Source organism: Sesamum indicum, linkage group LG12 (assembly GCF_026168435.1).
Source record: "Sesamum indicum cultivar Baizhima isolate 11 linkage group LG12, ASM2616843v1, whole genome shotgun sequence".
Classification (NCBI taxonomy): Eukaryota; Viridiplantae; Streptophyta; class Magnoliopsida; order Lamiales; family Pedaliaceae; genus Sesamum; species Sesamum indicum.
Window position 1 is genome coordinate 18,698,770 of NC_142668.1, and position 22,375 is coordinate 18,721,144.

At 35.2% G+C, this 22,375-nt stretch overlaps 4 protein-coding genes across 5 annotated transcripts; 1 reads left to right on the forward strand and 3 right to left on the reverse strand.

Moving 5' to 3' along the window:
• Window positions 1-7: 7 nt before the first annotated feature.
• On the forward strand, window positions 8-1,783 carry LOC105175867 (lectin). Its single transcript, XM_011098490.3, has 3 exons — window positions 8-517; window positions 839-957; window positions 1,306-1,783. Exons 1-3 carry the CDS (start codon window positions 281-283, stop codon window positions 1,679-1,681), a joined length of 732 nt encoding a protein of 243 aa, XP_011096792.1. The 5' UTR covers window positions 8-280; the 3' UTR covers window positions 1,682-1,783.
• Window positions 692-6,644, reverse strand: IMPL1 (myo-inositol monophosphatase like 1). Its single transcript, XM_011098489.3, has 11 exons — window positions 6,162-6,644; window positions 5,376-5,443; window positions 4,777-4,910; window positions 4,513-4,601; window positions 4,152-4,209; window positions 4,025-4,077; window positions 3,520-3,618; window positions 3,260-3,373; window positions 2,744-2,845; window positions 2,198-2,338; window positions 692-1,049 (listed from the first exon to the last, which is right to left on the reverse strand). The coding sequence occupies exons 1-10, from the start codon at window positions 6,480-6,482 to the stop codon at window positions 2,240-2,242; spliced, it is 1,137 nt and encodes a 378-aa protein (XP_011096791.1). The 5' UTR covers window positions 6,483-6,644; the 3' UTR covers window positions 692-1,049; window positions 2,198-2,239.
• Window positions 6,645-14,720: 8,076 nt separating this feature from the next.
• Window positions 14,721-16,012, reverse strand: CYTC6A (Cytochrome c). Of its 2 annotated transcripts, none has more exons than XM_011098492.3 (6): window positions 15,852-16,012; window positions 15,647-15,773; window positions 15,453-15,550; window positions 15,310-15,341; window positions 15,175-15,238; window positions 14,721-15,092 (listed from the first exon to the last, which is right to left on the reverse strand). In XM_011098492.3, the coding sequence occupies exons 1-6, from the start codon at window positions 15,903-15,905 to the stop codon at window positions 14,964-14,966; spliced, it is 504 nt and encodes a 167-aa protein (XP_011096794.1). In that variant the 5' UTR covers window positions 15,906-16,012; the 3' UTR covers window positions 14,721-14,963. The 2 variants fall into 2 exon arrangements, with proteins under 2 accessions (XP_011096794.1, XP_011096793.1); XM_011098491.3 differs by having other exon boundaries at window positions 15,647-15,782; window positions 15,852-16,002.
• Window positions 16,013-20,226: 4,214 nt separating this feature from the next.
• On the reverse strand, window positions 20,227-22,303 carry LOC148784953 (uncharacterized). The gene is made up of 2 exons (XM_088876030.1): window positions 22,003-22,303; window positions 20,227-21,229 (listed from the first exon to the last, which is right to left on the reverse strand). The coding sequence occupies exon 2, from the start codon at window positions 21,223-21,225 to the stop codon at window positions 20,227-20,229; it is 999 nt and encodes a 332-aa protein (XP_088732156.1). The 5' UTR covers window positions 21,226-21,229; window positions 22,003-22,303.
• Window positions 22,304-22,375: the final 72 nt, after the last annotated feature.

The following is a 22,375-nucleotide window of genomic DNA, read 5'->3' on the forward strand; positions in this document are numbered from 1 at the left end:
CACCAGCACAAAAGTAAATTTGATGCTACCCACTTCCTAATTATCAATAGATCAGCATAGATGCTGAGGTGATAGCATCATCTCAACATTGACCTTGGAACCTCAAAACTTCATAAAGTTGAGCTGGAATTTTTATTCTTATCGGATTGTCTTGTGAAAGTAGAATAAGTGTTCAGAAGAACCATTCAGTAATGGAGGCATCCTGTCCTTCCAATGAAGCAGAACTTCCGTATATAAACACAGCAACTGAGGAACAAATTTACGGGGTTTCTTCTAGATAATGGGAGCTGGATTATCACAAGATAAGGTGACGGAACCAAATGATGAAGGATCAAGCAACAACACATCATGGAGGAGTAATAGCGATGCCAAACCAAGTCAGAGTGCAACACAAGTTCCATTACCTCATAATTGCGAGGATATATTGAAACATGCAGATTCACCCATCGACAGATCCTCAACAAAGAAGCTACTTGAACAACTTTATGCAGGGGTATACTTGAACCAAAACAGGAAGGCAAGTGCCTTGCTCTTATATAAGAAATTTCAATCTTGAAAGTTGATGAATACGTATATTTTATATTTGATTAGCTATTTTCTTTTTACAGAAAAGAGAATATTTATTATTGCAGTGCCTACACACTACCCCCTTATGGAGAGAATCATATGTTTGACCTGTGAGAGCTCAATATCATCTATCAATTATTGAAGTATTGATATCATATCCTGAACTTAGAACAAATCATCATTTTCCAGAAAATCAAAAATAAAAACCATTTACACTAGCAGTACTGTCCTTCCCTTATTATTGTTCTTACAGTTAACTTCAACTGTGCAGAAGTACTGGGTTGAGATGGGGTCAAATCGTAACTGCTTCATCTTGTTTGCACGAGATCTTTCAATAACTTGGGCAGATGATGTTCGCTTCTGGCAATGGCCATTGTTGAAAGAGTCGAGGTAATGAGCACAAAAGACAAGTTACATGTGAATGAACAGGAAGTGCACAATGGGACCAGGAAATCCTTATTTTCAGGAATGGATGATGGCACCTGCGACGATAACCTCTCATTTTCAGCAAAAAAATTAACAGAGAAGTTCCTACTGGTCAATCATTGGCATCCTACATTCGCAAGCAATGGATAAAACTCCTGTTTGAAAGATAACACAGCATATATTTCAAAAAGTAGATAAAATTAAGAAATGCTTCCATTGGCAAAACTGTGTGCTTGTAAAGGTCTTCTTTTGTTTTGTTACTAAGATGAGCTATGATAAACTAAGATTCGTAATGGAAGTTTTGTTTTGCAGTGACGAATGTCTTGCAGTTGCTGAACTGCTCAATGTTTGCTGGCTAGAAGTGCATGGGAGATTTGAAATAGCTAATCTTTCACCAGGAACAATGTATGAAATTGTCTTTGTTTTGGAGCTAACAGATACTGCCTACGGCTGGGAAGTTCCTGTAAATCTGAGGCTCACTTTACCAGATGGAAGCAGACAAGAACACAAAGAAAATTTGAACGAAAAGCCAAGAGGACAATGGATAGAAATTCCAGCAGGAGAATTCAACACCTCGGATAAGATTGGAGAGATTGAGTTTTCTTTATATGAATACGAGGGAGGAAAATGGAAGAGAGGGTTATTAATAAAAGGAGCTAGCATCCGGCCAAAAGCCTCAATTCTGTAACATCTACAATTTCCCTGCCTGTGGAATCTGTACTTCCATATAAGTGGAAAATTATGAATAACTGCTTTTGCAGAATCTATGAATAAATATAATTGCTTTCAATTGTGTTCCTCATCTTACTCCCGTGGGCCTCAGCATGGAATAACAGTAGCACAAACTTGTGGAGCACTGACATTATTGACTGATGCTTCTTGAGACCCACATCATTGGAAAACAAATGCCACAGTTTCTTGCTTTGTTTCTTCAGCAGCAAATTAAACTTGTCCTCTTTGTGTATTCAAGGACCCTTTTACGGCTCACTCGTTTCAGTCTTGGCACACATATTTATGACATCTTCAAATTCAATGGTTATTAAATTTGATTTGTAGCAAGTAATAACTGGGACAGGTATCCCAAGAAATATCCAAAAAGAAGTTCAAATTTGTGGATCAGGTGGCATAAAAGGCAAAGCACGTGCTAATCACACACAGGTAAGTAGGAGATCTCCAAAGAAACAGTAGTTATAAAAAAATTAACCTGATTTTCACTCTCCTGTAAAGCCATCAAAAGTAGGCGATGTCAAAGTTCTGTGAGATAATTTTCAGGCTTATACCACAATGAGAAATCAATCCCTTTGCCCTTCAATTTCTCCGTTGCTGGACCAATTCTCTCAAGAAGCTGCAATCAGTTCCACAGTAAGATGTGGGTCTCATGTAACAATAATTTGGTCACAAAGAGCTGAAAGCATATACAGGGAATTTGGAATACAAATATCATTTTTGCAATAAATTATTTCATAAGCAGCTAAAACCCTATAGCATAAGTGGCCAAAAGTATCATCACTACATACTCAGGATTCAATTCTTTTTGAGCAAATGGCAAGATTTTATTATTAACCGAGAACCACAATAACCCTTCAGTTTATTCACATGGGGAAAAAAATCAAAGTTGTCCTCCAGATTTAGAAGCGTAAATGAGACCAAATGATTGAACCCAAAGTATTTATGCCACCACAAGCTTAATACCAAGTGACACGAAACATAAGAATATTTCTAGATATAAGTGTCAGATAGAGCAACTAACCTTAGCATGGAGCACTCCATTGGATACCACGACAGATCTATCAAACACGCAAAATTTGCCCCCATCCATGCAAGAAACTGTTCCCCCAGCTTCTTCTACTATCTACTTGAAGAATGAAAATTCAACAAATAAATTGCAGCAACATAAATAGCTAGGGAAGCATGCAATAAATATGTAACACAAGAGGAAATATATATTGTTTTTAAGCCTCTGATTACCGTGGGTAAGACAAAGATACAAAAAATTACTTTTATGGAGTGAGTAACTAACTAGCAAAATCAAATCAATGTTTTTAGTGAGCCATTAGCAAGTAATGGGAGCCCCCTCAGATTATGGCTACAACTTCCAAGGTGCCCCTCACAGACACACACAAGCATCAAATCAAAGCACAACTGAAGTAATTTCATATGTCAAGTAAAAGACCCAAAAGATCTACAATTACACAGTAAGGAAACAACAGGGACAAATTTATACATATGCAAATAGATGTATTGTCAATAAAGAATGAAAAATTACCAAAACACCAGCAGCCATATCCCATGGTTTAAGACGATACTCCCAGTAGGCTTCTACAATTCCCAGGGCTACATGGCACATGTCAACTGCTGCTGCACCGAGCCGCCTCACACCCTGCATGTCAAACCCAAAAGGAGAGAGAGAGTAGAAAATTCAACATCTTCAGCACAGGAAGTCCTTTTTCGTAGAATTGAGAAATATATAATGAAACATTACAGTCTAACTTCTCTTGGAACTAAAGATAGAAAAGAACATTATACCCGACTGATGTCAGTGAATTCCTTGAATAGCTCTAAATTGGTTGCCCATGCATCGTCATGTTCATATCCAAACCCAGTAACCAAAAGCGACCGTTCGACCTAGTACAGATTAAAGCAATTGGTTTCCAGAACAGAAAAAATACAAAAGCTCTATTGCTCCTGAAGGTCATGAGGTTTATAGGTTAATAATTACTGCTCCAACAACTATGAAGTTTTAGCAAGGTCCACATGTAGCTGCTAGGATGGTTGAACATTTTGTAAGAACTATCACAAGATTGACACAACAGAAAGAAGAACACATTGAAAAGCATTACAAGCTCAAGTTTGCTCCTACTTCTCACATCCTACATTCCACAGGCATAAGTTGTTGAGTAGCCAGTAGTACTAACTGCATAACGTTAAAACATCAAGAAAGAAGCAGTAGCACCAGTGCAATTGGATATTATAAAAGTTAGATAGATTAAGATGAACCCACGTTGGTCATGAATATTTGCATGTAACTGACCTTATCAGTTTGACTCACATGAATCTTCTCACCATTGCAAAATGCACCTTTACCTGGAATTTCACTGATATTGAATTAACCTGAGAAAATACAACTCAACCTCATAACTGAAATGTTAAGTATCTACCGGCAGCTGCAGTAAAAGTCCGAGTATTCCAACATTTAGGACCACCAACAAACTCTACCTGCAATTAAGGACAAGGACAACAATTTTTACCTCCTGTCCAGGGAAAAAGTTACAAATTTCTCCAGTGATAGGAAACATGAAGCAACCTCATTGGCCCAAACATACTCAGATTTGAAATCAGATTCCCACATAAAACCCAATGCAATAAGTTCGTAAATGAGTGACATGATTCTTTAAGTTCTCTATATCACTTGCAACATACACGACCAGATTTTGCAAGAAGATCATATTATACATCAGAACTAAAACATGAATGCCTTTAAAAAAAAATTAATTAACTAAAAATCATGAGCTTAGATACCACAGTGGCAGCAGCTGGCTTTCCTTTGTAAAGGACGCCAATGGAGACAGCAAAGCTGGGGTAGCAATGAGCAAAATTTGTGGTGCCATCTGCATTATGTTGGCACAATAATCAAACAGACCGATAGACAAACGATGGTCAAGTACTTTTACTTTTACAAGTCAAGCAGCATCTTTACAAACACAATTATCAAGGATGTGCAACCAGAATATTCTATCATAAAATATTCTGACAGCAAGTATATCTAAAATTTAATGGCAATACCTAAGGGATCAATGCACCAAAGATAATCAGAAGATGAATCCCCAATGAGACCTCCTTCCTCCCCAAGAATTAGGTGGTCTTGGAAGTTCTTCCTCACCATATCTAGAATGGCATCCTCACTCATTTTATCTGTGCTGCATAGTATTTGTTCAATGGGGGCATTACATTTGAAACAGGTATAAAATGACACTGAAAGAAGGAAAATAAAAGGTCACCAAGAGATTGTGAAATTAAAAAAATGATAACATATTTCAATGTGAAGCTGTCCATATCTGGCATCACTATGTGAACAGACACATTAGAGGAAACATAGTATCTAAGTGCTAACAGATTAAGGATGTTAGAGACGAATAGATCACTTGCACAGGTGAATGAGAACAGCTTAACAGAATCCACTTCCAATATTACAATGAAGCTTCAATTTTAAGATTTCCCAGTAGGACTACTCTAATGCCTGGTTTTCTGCAGTTTTTATGTAGATTTGTTGATCTACAAAAATGAAATATCATAAAGTAGCCCTCTGAAAGTTTCTACAACTATCAGATATAAAAACCATCAAAATTAGGATGAACTCAGCATGCCAACAGGGAAGGTCTTACTCAGTCACAAGATCAGTGAGTCCTTTGTAGGTAATATTTCGTGGCTTATTCACTGCATCCATTATGACCTAAAATAAATAGAAGAGTATGGCATTCACTTTTAATAAATGCTAAATGACAATGTCAAAATGATTATAATTTCCAAAAATATGAAAAAATATGGAAAAAAACAAACTAAAAACTAAAAGCATAAAAGGGAATCGCGTAATTGTTCAGAAACAACGGTAGAAACTAGTAGCAGGGCTTTCATACTATAGCCCTATGTTATGTGAAAAAATAGATGCTTTATTGAGAGCAATGGAGGTGGTTCTCAGTAAGAATACTATATATAGCCCTGTGTAGCGTGAAGAATAGATGTCTATTAACAGCATTGAACAAAATATGTAAGTTCCTGGAAGGAATTTAGTTTTGTCACTAAGATTATGTTGTCAAGTTGGTTCCTAGGGAAGCCTGTGGAAAGACTTCTTCTTTCCTCGTACACATGCAATGCAGGGAAATGGTTGAAGAAGAGCAGCTCATTGACAAGTTAAGTAACTTGAACTTATGATCAAACAACTTGATTGTTTTTCAGAATTACTTGCTATTCTGATAACTCTAAAAAAAAAAAAAAAAAAAGAAACTTAACTTGTAACAGCTAACCAAAGTGGCGCAGGAAAATAGTGCATTTTCTAAATGTTTCCTAGACAACTCCTTAATCAGTTGCCACCATCAATCCTTTCTTAACGATCGAGATACGATGAAATTATTAAAATAGAATCCAGGGGAAAGGAGTGGAAACTGGGAAACCTGAGCACCAGTCTTGGCGGCAGTTTCAATCACATCAAGAAGCTGATCAGAAGGAATGGGCCCGGTAGATTCTGCGCCGACTTTAAAGTACTGCCTTTGACTAGGAGTCTCCGATAAAATAGCCTTAGTGGAGAAAGCCCTTCCACAACTGAAGGTGGAGGGCAGCGTCCTACAAAATCCACATTTAAGGGGCTGTGAATTTGCGGGCAAGCTACTTGGGAAAGAGAACCTCAGGCGTTCAAAGGGAAGGATTGAAGTGGGTTTAGGAGAAATTCGAGATGGATTAAGTGTGGATGATGAGAGTATTATGCACCGTCCCATCCTGGAGGATTGCCTTCCGTCTTTCTGTTTTCTGTTTCTGTGGTCTGAGACGGAGTTGGGTCTTGTTTCCTTTTGCAGACAGGCAAATAAGGGGGAAAAGCACACAGAAGACTTGAAATTTGGATTTCGTATGAATGACAATTAGGGGGTTTGTGGAAAAGCGATTTTGGTACATATTGGAAGACACTGCACAGATTAAATAAATAGCAGCGTGTACCTCTGACTCTCAGCGATTTTCTATTAAGCGTGAGTCTCGTGCTTGTTGTAAAATGCTTCTTTTTTAACTTCAATTAATTTAGGGTAAATTATAATGATATACTTTAAGATTCGTCATAATTACGAATACATACTTACTATTTACATATTCATTATTTAAAAAATTATAAATATTTTTTAATATTTAATGAAATTATGTAATTTTTGAATGAAAGTACGAAATTATCAATTTTGTCATTACAGTATTTTTTTATTTTTATTTTTAAATTAAAAATTTATATAAAAATCAAACGGGATGAATGAAAAAATTTTAAAAATTATAAAAAAAATTATCCACTTAGTTCATAATAAAAATAAAAAATTTTAAAAAATAAATATAATTATAATTTTTAATGTACATGAGCATTTTGATCAGTTCACCACAAAAATAGATGAAAACTAACGAATTGGACTAATTATTAGACATTCTTTAAAATCAAGGGATATTTAATAATTTTTAAATAATAAAAGGTATTTATAATAATATCAAATTTCAAGGGACATCCATGTAATTTCCCCATTAATTTAACAAGAGATTCAGACACTTTGGTTGGTACTGAATATTGATCACTGGACTGTTGATGCAACTTGCAATTATTATATATGTCACGACATCCAGACGATACTCGTTGGGAGGTTGGATTTAAAGCAAAGTTTTGCTGGATTGGGCCTGAATTTGTGAGAATGGGCTACAGTAATATAGCCCCAAGGGCCTAGGCCTGCTGGATGAAAGATCAAATCATATCCATGTTCCTTTCTTCCACCCATTTTTAGCCCATATCATGGACTCAAGTTTTCGAATTTGTATCTTGCAAGCACAGTTCGGATTATTATTATTATTTTTTAATTACAAACGATGATATTACATTTTCTATTTCATTTAACACATATAGCATGTCATACATACATAAATGAATATATATATATGAATCAAAGAATATTTTTTCATTTCATTTACAATATTATTTATATGGAACTCCATTTTTCAAAAAACACCTATGTTTTATAATTAAAAGAGAGAGACTCTGGGTATCTCGATGGTTTTTGCTTTGTCATTTTGTATTTTTTAAATTATAATTTAATTTTAAAGTAATTACACTTTCTTTTCTTTGAGGTTTAGTGTAATTTATCCTCGAGGTTCGTAAATTTACATCTAATATTCTTGATGTTTGCATCTGTCTAAAAAATAGATATTTTCGTTAATCAAAATTCACTAATATTATTGATATTAAGATAACAAAGTTGAATAAGAATTTATACTTACTATTGATTAATTTATTACTAACTTATTGTAGGTCAAATATTTTTTTTTTACTAAAGTACCCTTTATAACGGTAAAGATATATACATACTCACATGTATTAATATGTAAAGATATATAAAATAGGTAATTTGATCGTAAAAAATTAATTTAACTTGTGATGGATCAATAATAAGTGAATTGGAAATAAATATGAACTTTTTATCCTATTTTTTTTAATATTAACAAATTTAATGAATTTTGACTAATAAAAAATTTATTTGTTAGATAAAAATAAATATCAAAAATAATAAATATAATTTTTGAAATTAAATAAAATATACATATAATTATACTAAATCTGGAGAGAAGAAAATGTGATTATCCCTTTAATTTTTAGAGTTATTTGTCAAACTTGTCAGCCCTTAGTGTAATTGTAAAAAGGAATGAATTAGAAAGGTTGATGAGCGGAGTAGGAGAGCATGCGAGATCGACAATTCCCAAGAAATGGGTAAATGATTATGTGGACAAATGAAGACATAATTGCAGCTGAGAAGTCCAAGTCTGTCGTCTCTCCCTCTACCTGCTGGAGAAAACCACCAAACAACATTAAACTATTCATCTCCATGTGGTGGTTATTGGTTTGTTACCTCTTTGATTTCTCCTCTCCTCTGACAACAACCACTTAATTTCAATTCTGACCACTCCCTTATTAAAAGTTGCGCGCTACCTTAATTAAAAAATAATTAACACCTTTCAATGCAAATCACAAAATCTGGTAAAGTAACTGCGCGCATCTGTCCTGTCCTTATGGATCCCATTCAAAGCAGATTATAATTTGTACATCTTCCATTTCGCACTTGACAATGTCGCCTGCACCTAAGGAACGTTTCGAGTTTTGCGCCATTGATGCTCAAACTCACCCATTTTCCTTCAACCATAACATGCGTGATGCATGTGCAATTCAGGTTTAAGTAAAAACGCACGCATCCAACAATGATTTTTTTTCCATGTCACTATTAATTAGTTGCATTATGTTGTTTGCTACACTGAAAATTTCTGAATTTTATTGACATAAATATGTTAATTTTCTTTTTATTATATAGGAAAAAAGTGAAGTGAATATTTCAAATTCCCAATTCGTTGAGGCTTTCAAAATGAAATGATAAGATAAAACTATATTGGCTCGTTTACTTTTATAGTTTAGATAAATAGTTGACAGGATTCGAATAGATTTGTTGTAGGATTTTATAAATTAATAAAAATTATAAGTTGTTTACTTGATTAAATTAAGTAATGGATGAAAAAGTTTTAATAGTAAGAAAAGATAGGAAAATGTCCGCTTCTGCTTGGATTTTTCAATCAGACCACATGTAATCTGATTTCTTTATATCAAGCTCAATTAAGACTTGTTTCGAATTTGTAGAATTTGGACTGAGCCGATATCATGAAAAGAAAATAGTTTATACAATTAGATAAATAACACAATCCACATTTATGCCTAAATGTAAACACGCCTGTCTGTTACTAATGGCCTTCGTTTCTTCCCTCACCTTTCAAATTCTTGACATTGACTCCATCAACCAACTTGTATATTAATAATGGCCTTCGTTTCTTTCCTCTCCTTTCAAATTCTTGACATTGACTCCATCAACCGACCGGACACATAGTCATGGGGGATTATCTACTCCTTGACCTTCTTCTAATCTCTCCTTTTTCCTTTTATGATGGCTACGTAATCAAGTATATTATTTCTCTTCACACATTTTAAGTATATAAGATTCGATTATTTTTCCAATCCATGTGTGAGGAAAAAAGCTATTGCATGCAGTTACATCTAGAGAAGAGAATAGATAAGACTGATATAGTCAATCATCCTTTTACCATATATAGAACTATGACACAAATCAAAACTTCTTAGTCCATTTCCATATAATTACAGCTTTGAAGGACGCAGAAAGCATACGACCAAGATGATTGAGCATATCTTTTTTTATTCTTTTTTCTTCCTTTTTACACAGATCATACAAATTCAATAAATTTTCAACACATCTGATAAGTTTTCACGACGCACCCACCCACCCACTAGCGGGTAGAAAAGGGTTGTTGAGGATGAATTTTCATTGGTTTGATCATATTTTCCATTTGATAATAATTGACATAGTTTTTTGGCTAATCTTAATTACACCTATAAGTTGACTGCATCATACAATGATATCTTACTATTACAAGTTCACGACTCATAAGTTTGAATATTGGCTTTGCGTGAATTTGTTGATGAGGATCGATGGTAGCCAAAAGGGTATGGGACAAATGGCCTTGTCTGATTTGTCTCTTAATATATGATGTAAGTTGATGCAACATGTACTTACCCATCATGATAAATAGATCAGCTTTGTACGAGACATTATCTCTTCTCAATTGAGACCTTATGATTTTGTTTTAAAAATGTGTGTCCTTTCATCCAATGTATATAGAATAATACTTAGTATACCTTCATCATTTTATAAATTTCGTGAAAGCAAGGTGAAGAAACACAACACACGCACCCTAACGAGGAGGAATTTTAACTTCATTAATGTTCACCAAAATTGATCAGAAAGCAGTAATTGGCGTAGGAATTTAAGTATACAACCACAGCAATAAAATCTTATAACTAGAAAATTTCAGAATTTATACACAAAAGTCCAATGTATTTGCATGGTCTTATATAACATGACATGTATGCATATATATGTTATAGGAGAAGCCATGTGTGTGAGATGTTTCAGGCCAACGCTTCTGGCGCCGGACAATAAATTAGCTAGTCAATATTTCTCTATTCAACTCTTACTTTAGCCATTTTATGCAGGATAATTGACACCAACATTATATATGAAATTCGGAATCTGAAGGATGCTCGTTTTACAACTAGCTAGTTCACAACGTCACACAATCTATATATGTATAAACCACGTATATATAGGAATAGTTGCTTCAGTCACATGATTCCATGTAATAATTAACTATATCTCTACAAATTAAATTGAATTTCAAGATTAAAAAGAAAAAGTCAATTGATTTGGTTACAATGATGGTGAGTCAAGAGAAGCATATGTATATCCTAGTAGATTTTTGATGGTGTTTTGTTAATAACAGATTAATAGGGAGAGTTAAGGTGCAGATGGTATCCACACACACACACACAGAGAGAGAGAAAGAGAATCTGAAAGGTAAGCCGTATGGGTTTACTCACTGGTCCGTCCATGTACACTAGCCAGCTACCCCATAAAATCTGAAACCTAGTGCTTGTGTCTGAAAAACGATTGTCTCGTGTTTGGTTACTCGTTTTTTGATTGGAATCTTGTGTTGTTGATTTCTTCTGAGCGATAAAGACAAGCAAATGCAGGCGCCAGACAGACAAACACAAGACGATAAAGGCGATGGCTAGAAATGAGGAACAGACTCATATATCACGCAATTCATCAGTCTTCACACATATATCTAATATTTCTTCAAGAAATTAGGTCAGACATTAATAATGGTTGCATGTACAGTCGTTTCTATGTCACAAATAGATCTGAAGAAGTAACTATGTATTATTTTTTTCACCAAAAATGCGTACAATAATGACCTAATCGCAGCAGGTAACTTGTCTACTATTTATATCAGCAAAATAAGAGAAATTAAAAACAAGGGTTTGAGAGAGGAACTCACCGGAGGCGGAGAGCGCGCAACGGCGCAGGAGAAATAAATTCGATCAAGACAATATACATATATATATAGATATATATATTTCTATATGATGAATTAATTGGTAATAATTATTAATTGTTGGTGAGTGATTGAAGCTGCAAGATGACCTGATGGACCCAAATTCAACCTGAATCCGAGATTCAGAAACCAGATCGGAACATGGGGGACGGCCGGGGCGGAGTATGTAGTTGGTGTCGAACCAGATCATGCTGGCAGCTTCAATCTCTCAGACCAACAACACACATGGGCGGAGAGGAGAAGGAAGGGTTTGGGTTTGGGCAATTGAGGAATGTTTTTGTGAAGCAACAGGAGGCATGCATATATATAACATATATATGCCTGGATAGAGTACTGTGTGATTTGTCGAGAGTTTTAATGGCTACTGTCTTTGTGTCCTATATATATATATATATATATATATTTACAGCTATCGACATAGCTGAATTGTTGCCTGCCCTCCCTCCCAACCCTTCTTAATTCTATCCCTTGAATTAGGAAATGGCAATAAGTAGGGAAGAGGCAGCTATTTATTTCTCCAAGGCATCAAAAAGGAGTAGCCACTGCTGCCAGGCCAGCACAGGACCACTCGCTCTCGTCTTCTCCTCTAATTTATAAACTATTTCATAATTAATTAAGGTGATTGGTCCATATCTACTAATTAATTAAATAATAATTTAAACTCTCCTTTCTTAAAATTTGATGTAATTATATGTAAATTTCTATAATTTGAAAAAGTATATCTACTATCCCTAAAATTTACTTTCATATAACAAATAGATTCGTTTCTTAGTCAAATTCACTAAATTTGTCTATATTAACAATAAAAAAAATAAATTAAATGACTATTGATATTTATTTTCGATTGGCTTATTGCAAGTCAATTGATATTTTTTTTTGCTAAAGTACCCTTATAACTAACGATGGAAATATACTTTCATACATTCATTAATGTGTGAAGATTTATAAGAGCAAATATTTATTTGACTTGTAGTAAATTAATAATAAATCGATCGGAGGTAAATATGAATTTTTTTTGTTAATATCAGCCAATTTGGTAAAATATGACTAATGGAGGGACTTATTTGTTAAATTGAAACAAATTTTAAAAATACTAAATATAAATTTTTAAACCAAATGGGTATACATGTAATTATTACATCAAACCTAAAAAAGGTGTAATCATCCCATTAATTATTTAGGGCTATATATATATATTGATTCAATTACAACTACCTAATTGCTTTATTGATTCAATTATTAACTTATTCTTGGGTGTGGACAAATAGGCCCTTGGGTGACAGAGTGGAAGAAAACAATCAACGTTAATTATGGCCATTTTTTACCTTAGCTAGGACCACACGCATTCATTCCACGCTAACCTAGAAACAAATGGTTCACGCCAAATCCTTACTCTTCTATCTTTTGAGTGAATAATCACATAAGTATAACCATAACCCCCCCCCCCCCCCTCCTTCTTATTTTCTTTTGATAAATCATCGTAACCCTTTTCATTAATTGATGCTCTAGCTATTTACATTAAAACCTAATTATATAGCACGTCTTTTTATAATTATAAGAAAAATAACTACAAATTAAGAAGCTGGAAATCATTTTCCTTTTTTATAATATAAAATTATATCAGATATGTCCTATTAATGTATTGTTAATTACGACTTGATTCATCTTTTTTTATATATGTATCTAAGATAATGAACGATATTAGTTAAATATTTTCTTGATTTATGATAATAAATATAAGTTGACAGTTGGATGTAGAGAAATAAATACAATTAGGCATAATTAATAATGAGCAAATATAAGGGATGGAAGTAATGGGGGTAGGGTGGGATGATGAATTAATAAACTAGGTAGAAAGAGGTGGTAGGGGCGTACAAGAAACAATATATAGATAGATCCAAAGAAAGCATTTTATTAGGGCGGCGTGGGGGTGGGAGAGGAACAGCAGTATAAGCGGCGCATGCTTGGTTCTGTCACATGGGCAATGTCCTTAGGACAGAGTGACAGATTGCGGAGGGCATGCATGCAGGCTCCTCTCTTTTGAAGATATTGCCTTCTAACTAGTTGTTTTCATTATTCAGGCAATTTTAAGAAAAGCCCCTTTGTCTTTTCTCCTGCTTTTATCTCATCCCTTTCTTCTTTCAAAGACAAAAGAAAAAAACACATTATTGAGAGGGGGTTTTGGGTGTAGAATAAACAGGTTGATTAGGGGGTTTGTCTTTAGCGTTGGATTGTTGTGTTGTAGTGTGGTTGACGATGGATTGAGAAACAACAAGGGGATAAAGACAGGGGTGGCCTAACGGAAGGGAAGAAGGACCACACACTTTGCTTTGGTTAATGGATAGGGTCACATGGTTTTGCCTTGTAATTTAGCTTAAAGCCTTCATTTCTTCATGTGATTAAGGTTGGTGGTTGTCAATAAAGCCTGTCCCGACTCACCTTTTCTACGTTCCATTATTTTTTTGGTCTTTTGCTTTTATTTCTGTTGCCCTCTACTGTTTTTATTAATGGCCCATCATTCATTATCCTTTTTCTTTCATGGGGGAGAACCACAAAGAAAGTAGCTTCAAAAACACACATTGAAAGAAGAGCGGGCGAATTGATTATTCAGTGCAGGATTTTGTCTGATTCCCGCCTCATCGCTCTACCTCTTTGGATCTTAAATATTGTATTCCCAAACCCCACCCACCCTCACTCTACATTCTGCAAATACCATCATCCCATCTCTCACTCATTTATGCTTCAACTTCGAATTCAATTAACGATACTACTTTAGTATATTTTTTTAATTATTTAAATGAATAATATATTATTTTTATTGCTAAATTCAAGATTAGGAAAGTGTGTTGCAAGTATATTCATACTCATTCCCTAAACTGATTTAGTTCGTCATTTCATGACAATTTAATGTTGCCCTTGGGACATTGCATTCTGATATCCTCCATACATTTATTTGGGCCATTATGGTAAGTTTTGTCGATCCCAAAGAATAAGATTAATCGATTAAGGACGTTAGTCGCCTTCCAGTTCGACTCCAACAATTGGGCTGAAATGTTCAGTCAACATGTGGATCGGCCCAGAATCTAAGCGGCCTTTATCACAATATTAAACAGGAAGGATACGAGAATTAAATCTCGCTACAACAATATAATAAAACTGGTGGTGGTGGTGGTGGTACAAAAAAAAAATAATAATAATATTAAATCTTAAACCAATATTGGGCTGAGTTTCTTCTATTCTACGTTAGGCCAACCTTGTTCAGCCTGCGACTTCACGAATTCCGCCAACAACCGAATCTCATCTTCTCGCAGTCGGGGTCCGAACGTGCACTGACCTCTAGGTGTGCAATTCTCACCAAACCCCTGCATCAACAGGGCATTAATCCCATGTTAACGGCATTGAAATACATACACATCTTCTTCTTCATCATCTGAATCAACCTACCGGCATTCTTCCTTTGCCATAGTATGTGATTCTGTATATTTCCTCCTCTGTTTCAACTCCGTTTCTGCACATCACATATTACATGCATGCTTGAATACCTGCCTCGCCAAACATTAAAAATATGTGCTACCTTACCTCTGTAGGTCTTTCGAGAAAAGTGTTGCGCCCTGCAATGCAAAGACAACCGAGGTAGACTGTTATATGTATGTTTATAATTAATGTGGAGTGGAGGCTAAGCGTATTTTCGCCCGGGTAATTAAATTAGGTAAAGTACTCACGGGCTGTATTATGTTTCCTCCGGCTGCGTGGCATCCGATGCAAGCTCGGCTGAACAAGCTGCCTCCCTTATCAACATCTACTGTTTCTCCCATTGACACTGAATTTTATTGTTAAAACCGATTTATTGGCTGGCTATACATATATTCTTCTTGCGCAAAGAAATTGAAATAGAGAGGATATGTGACATTATTACCAGGGGGGTTAGAGATAGGAGATAAGGCTACGACTGCAGCCACAAGCGGTGGACCCAATAATTTCAACAATTTCACCTCTTCTTTCCGCCAGTTTCCATAGTCCCCCAAAATCCTCATTCGCTTCCGCTGAAATACCTTGAAACGCAGCGGGCGTCACTTGTTAAGGATGAGAGAAGATAGGGTGCCTCACAGTAGAAGTCATACCTGTGTTGCGGGAGAACAATAATTACTGCTGGGCGTCACTGAGAGTGGCCGCATGCCTGCCAATCTCTATGTCCGTCGACAGTTGTGTGTATGTGCGTTCGTTCAAATGTTAAGGTGTGGATGGATCCGTTGTGATTATGTGAAAAAGTCAACGTTTTCTTTATCTTTTTTAATTTTTGAGGAAGAAAGTTAACATAACAGGTTTTTGTTATAAACTTAGAGAAATTCTAAGTTTATTGGCCTATCACTCCTAATAGAATATAAAGTAAAATGTATATGTATTTCTCTCCAAAATCACTTTATTATTCTCTCCAAAGACTATATACAAATGAAATACATGGTGGTATTTATAGACCACAAAAATGTGGTTACAAAATACACCATAAATCATTATAATTACAAATCATAATGGGGGATACAAAAGGGTATAACATAGTGGATATTAAAAATGAATATGAAGAGGTGTATGCATTCATATATACATATTATATATAATACTCCCCCTTGAATGCATACCTCTTTATTATATACATCCTGCCTCGTTAAAAACCTTGCCTGAAAAAACCCAATGGGATAAAAACCAAGGCTAAGGAAAAGAGTACAGTTGTATAATCTCCCCCTCAATTGAAGCAGATATCTTTCAGGTGTCGCATGCCAATATTACGTACGAGTTGTTTGAACACCTTTGTTGGTAACGCCTTCGTAAACAAATCTGCTAAGTTCTGACTTGATGAAATTTGTTTAACATCAACTTTGCCTTCCACTTGAAGCTCGTGAGTGGAGAAAAATTTTGGTAATATGTGCTTGGTTCTGTCGCCTTTAATATAACCATCCTTGATTTGGGCGATGCATGCTGCATTGTCTTCATATATTACTGTGGGACTCTTCTCGATTGATTCCAGTCCACATGATTCATGCACATAATGTATTAGTGACCTAAGCCATACACATTCACGCCCAGCCTCGTATAATGCAATTAATTCTGCATGATTTGATGAGGTGGCTACCAAAGTCTGTTTGGTTGAACGCCATGAAATAGCAGTTCCACCATACATGAATACATAACCAGATTGAGATATAGCTTTATGTGGATCAGATAAATACCCTGCATCTGAATAACCAACTAATTTGGTTGTTTTGGCATCATCATGCCTTTCAAAATATAGTCCCATGTCACTTGTTCCACGTAAATAACGTAGAACGTGTTTAACACCATTCCAGTGTCTCTTTGTTGGTGTTGAACTATATCTTGCTAGTAGATTAACAGAAAATGCTATATCTGGTCGGGTATTATTAGCAAGATACATCAATGCACCAATTGCACTGAGATATGGTACTTCTGGACCTAAAATCTCATCGTTATGTGCTGGAGGACGAAATGGATCTTTATTAACATCAAGCGATCGAACTACCATAGGTGTACTCAATGGATGAGCTTTGTCCATATGAAAACGCTTAAGGACTTTTTCTATATAGTTCGATTGATGAATGAAAATTCCACCCATAGTATGTTCGAACTGCAGGCCGAGACAATACTTTGTAGTGCCTAAATCTTTCATCTCAAACTCACTTTTTAAGTAATTAACTGCTTGTCGAATCTCTTCAGGAGATCCAATAATATTCAAATCATCAACATACACAGCTATGATTACAAATCCCGACTCTGTCCTCTTTATGAATAAACATGGACTTATTTGATTATGGCAAAATCCTTTCTTTATTAAGTACTCACTAAGACGATTGTACCACATACGTCCTGATTGTTTAAGTCCGTACAAGGACCTTTTCAATTTGATGGAGTACATATGACAAGAATTTGACTGTAATACTTCAGGCAATTTTAATCCTTCAGGGATTCTCATATAGATATCTGTATCCAATGACCCATACAGATATGCAGTTACCACATCCATAAGCTGCATTTGCAGTTGTTCAATTACTGATAAACTGATTAAAAATCTAAGTGTGGTAGCATCCACTACAGGTGAATATGTTTCAGTAAAATCAATTCCGGGCTTTTGAGTAAAGCCTTGGGCCACAAGTCTAGCTTTGTACCTTACAACTTCATTTCGTTCATTTCTCTTGCGTATGAACACCCACTTATACCCAACAGGTTTGACACCTTTTGGTGTTGGAGTTATAGGTCCAAATACTTCTCGCTTATTTAGCGAGTCTAGCTCATCTTGTATGGCCTTTTTCCAACTTTTCCAATCATTTCGATGTCTACATTCCTCCATAGTTTGAGGATCATTTTCATCTTCATCCATGATTTGGACGGCTACAGAATAGGCAAAAATATCATTCATTTCAATTTCTTTACGATACCAACCTAAACTGTTATGAGCATAGTTAATAGACATCTCGTAACTGTCCTCGAGATCTTGCTCATTGCTTTTGGAGTCATCAGATAAAACCGCTTCAGGGATTTTATCCTTAGAGACACTAGTGGTCACATTAGCATCGTGATTAATTGAGATGATATGTTCCTTTCTCTTTCGAGGATTTGCATCTTTAGAGCCAAGTGGTCTACCACGCTTCCGGCGTATTTGTGACTCAGATGCATTTGATTTATTAAAAATCGCTTCAGGGACTTCTAAACGAGCTGGAACATTTTCAGCCGGAATATGTGATTTTGTGACCTTTTTGGTATCTATCAATGCTTCTGGTAGCCTATTTGCAACACTTTGCAAATGTATGATCCGTTGAACTTCAAGTTCACTATCATTTGTCCGTGGATCCATAAAAGACATAGATGTTGCATTCCATGCAATATCTTTCCTTTTAATCTCCTTATCTACTCCCCCTAATGCCGGGAATACTGTCTCATTAAATTGACAATCCAAGTACCTAGCAGTGAATTGATCACCGGTCATTGGTTCAAGGTACTTAATAATTGAGGGAGATTCAAAACCAACATAAATTCCCAATCTCCGTTGTGGCCCCATTTTAGTTCGTTGAGGAGGGGGTATCGGGACATACACCGCACAACCAAACACCTTTAAATGAGATATATTTGGTTCTCTTCCGGAGACCAATTGTAATGGAGAAAATTTATGGTAAGCGGTAGGTCTAAGACGAATTAGAGCCGCTGCATGCAAAATTGCATGCCCCCATGCCGATGAAGGCAATTTTGACCTCATCAATAAGGGTCTAGCTATTAATTGTAACCGCTTAATTAACGACTCTGCCAGGCCGTTTTGAGTATGTACATGAGCAACTGGATGCTCAACAACTATCCCAATTGATTGACAATAATCATTGAAGGATTTAGAAGTAAATTCTCCCGCATTATCTAGCCGTATCCTTTTAATAGGATAATCAGGAAAATGAGCCCTCAATTTAATAATTTGGGCTAACAGTCTTGCAAAAGCAACATTTCGTGTTGACAACAAGCTTATATGTGACCAACGTGTTGATGCGTCAATCAACACCATAAAGTATTTAAATGGCCCACATGACGGTGTTATTGGCCCGCATATGTCTCCTTGAATTCGTTCAAGAAACATAGGAGATTCTACATTCACTTTTGTCATAGATGGCTTTGTAATTAATTTTCCAAGAGAACAAGCCGAACATATGAAATTGCTTTTAACAAGGAACTTCAGGTCCTTTAGTGGGTGTCCATGTGAATTTTCAATGATCCTATACATCATTGTTTTACCTGGGTGGCCAAGTCTATCATGCCACAAAGTAAAAATACTTTGATCAGCTAACTTCGGGTTAGTGATACTATGTGTTTCAACGGAGCTTATCAATGTGCCATATAAACCAGAACTATATGTTCTCATTCTTTCTAAAACTTGCTTCTGGCCAGTTTTATATGTTGTAAGGTACAGATATTCGATACCATTTTCATTCATGGTTTCAATATGAAAACCATTTTGTCGAATATCCTTGAAACTCAATAAGTTCCTTTGTGATTTACTCGAATATAAGGCATCATTGATATGTAATCTTGTTCCTTCAGGTAACAAGATTGTAGCTCTTCCGGAGCCTTCAATAAGATTACTAACTCCTGAAATAGTACTCACATTTGTTCTTGTCATTAACAAACTTGAGAAAAATTTCTTGTTTCTCAAAATTGTATGTGTAGTGGCACTATCAACAAGACAATGTTCCTTGTCATTGAGATTTGTAATGGCTTGATCCATTCTATATAAATGAAATAGACATATAATAAGTAAAAAAAACACTTCATTCATAAAATATAAAAACATTACAAGATTAAAGAAATACCCTATCAATGAAAGTAAACGTAACTGAATAATAGAAACATACTAATGACATGAGATAAATCTAATCAACAAGCATGTCAAAATCCTCAGTAATGTCACCAAACTGTAGGGGCAGCTCAGGGAGATTTTTATCTTCATTTTCAATAGACTGAAAAAAAATCTGAAGCATCCATGTGGGTATTGTCTGAGATTCCAGCCTCAACAAAATTAGTCTCAACTTCTTTACCTTTCGCTTTTACAGAAGCCTGGTATAATTTGACCAGATGTTGTGCCGTACGACAGGTACGGGACCAATGTCCAGACATCCCACATCTATAGCAAAAATCTTCATTTGTAGTTTTCTCTTGTTGATTCTTTGCCTTGTTCCTATTGTTCTTTTGAATATTGGGATTAATCCATGTATTACCACGACCATTACCGCGACCACGACCACGGCCGCGACCGCCACGACCACGACCATAAGAATGGCCCCGTGGTGAGCCATGGTAACGACCATGCCCCTTTCGTGAAGAAGTAGCATTTGCTTCAGGCAATGCTGCTGAAATTTCAGGAAGTGGCTTGGAACCAGTGGGTCGGGTGTGATGGTTATTCAACAAAAGTTGATTATTTTCTTCTGCAACAAGCATGCATGAAATCAACTCTGAATAGGTTTTGAACCCACGTTCCCTGTACTGCTGCTGGAGTACAAGGTTGGATGCATGAAAAGTAGAAAATGTTTTTTCCAACATTTGTTCATCCGTCACATCTTCTCCACATAACCTCAACTTTGATACAATTCGAAACATTTCAGAATTATATTCAGCAATCGTTTTGAAATCTTGCAGTCGCAATTGTATCCACTCATATCTTGCACGTGGTAAGATTACAGTCTTTTGATGGTCAAATCGATCCTTTAAACTCTTCCAGAGTTGAAAAGGACTTTTGACTGTTAAATATTGAGACTTCAGGCTCTCATGAAGATGATGACGAAGCAAAATCATTGCTTTAGCACAGTCTTGCTCAGAAGCAACAGTATTTTCTTTTATTGTTTCTCCCAATTTGCTACTTGCCAAATGTAGTTCGGCATCAAGAACCCATGATAGGTAGTTTTTTCCAGAAACATCAAGAGCAACGAAATCCAATTTTGTGAGATTGGCCATTAAGCTACAACAAGTTTAATATGCACTTTTAGCATAATATTCAACATATACATAAAAGTAAAATAATATGTATTACATATGATATAAAGTAAAAATGACATGAAATATTACTAACATTAAGTTACCATGTAATTAGTATGAATTATAATGGCATGTGTACATGGAATTAAATAAAATGTTTGCCTTAAATCTTATAATGTTACAAATAGCAATTAAATGGTATTCATGCCAAATCATTTTCTTAATAAATAAATTTTGTTGCATATACTAGCAAAACATGTAAAATACATACATGGGCATATGAAACAAAACTATGTTATCGAAAAATTATCAGAAATCAAATAAATAAACGAAGAAGCATCGGGCTTCTTGATCAAGCCATTATCTCAAACCACTTCAGGTGGTGAGAAAATTAAACATATACTTATCATCGCTTCAGGGATGATATTGCACATAGTTGGTATAAAATATTTCACCTACTACTGGAGATGATTTTAACTCATTACTTACTTCAGGAAGCAATGAAATTTTATAGAACATATCCACTTCAGGGGATAAAATCAAGAATTGTATGCCTGCTTCTGGAGGCAATATCACATCCACTTCAGGGGATAAAATCAAGAATTTATATATATATGTCTACTTCAGGAGACATTGAATTATATAATATAATTACTCATATTTTATTATGAAATATTCAAGGATACAAGTAACTATGATATTGTAGAGGTAAAAGAACAAAGAATAAAAATTATACTAATAAAATTAACATTTTACCTTGATCGATCGTAACGTAACGTCGTGCTGATAACGTGTTATAAACTTAGAGAAATTCTAAGTTTATTGGCCTATCACTCCTAATAGAATATAAAGTAAAATGTATATGTATTTCTCTCCAAAATCACTTTATTATTCTCTCCAAAGACTATATACAAATGAAATACATGGTGGTATTTATAGACCACAAAAATGTGGTTACAAAATACACCATAAATCATTATAATTACAAATCATAATGGGGGATACAAAAGGGTATAACATAGTGGATATTAAAAATGAATATGAAGAGGTGTATGCATTCATATATACATATTATATATAATAGTTTTCTTATTATTAACGTTAAAGTGCAAGTAAAGTCGTGCCCACC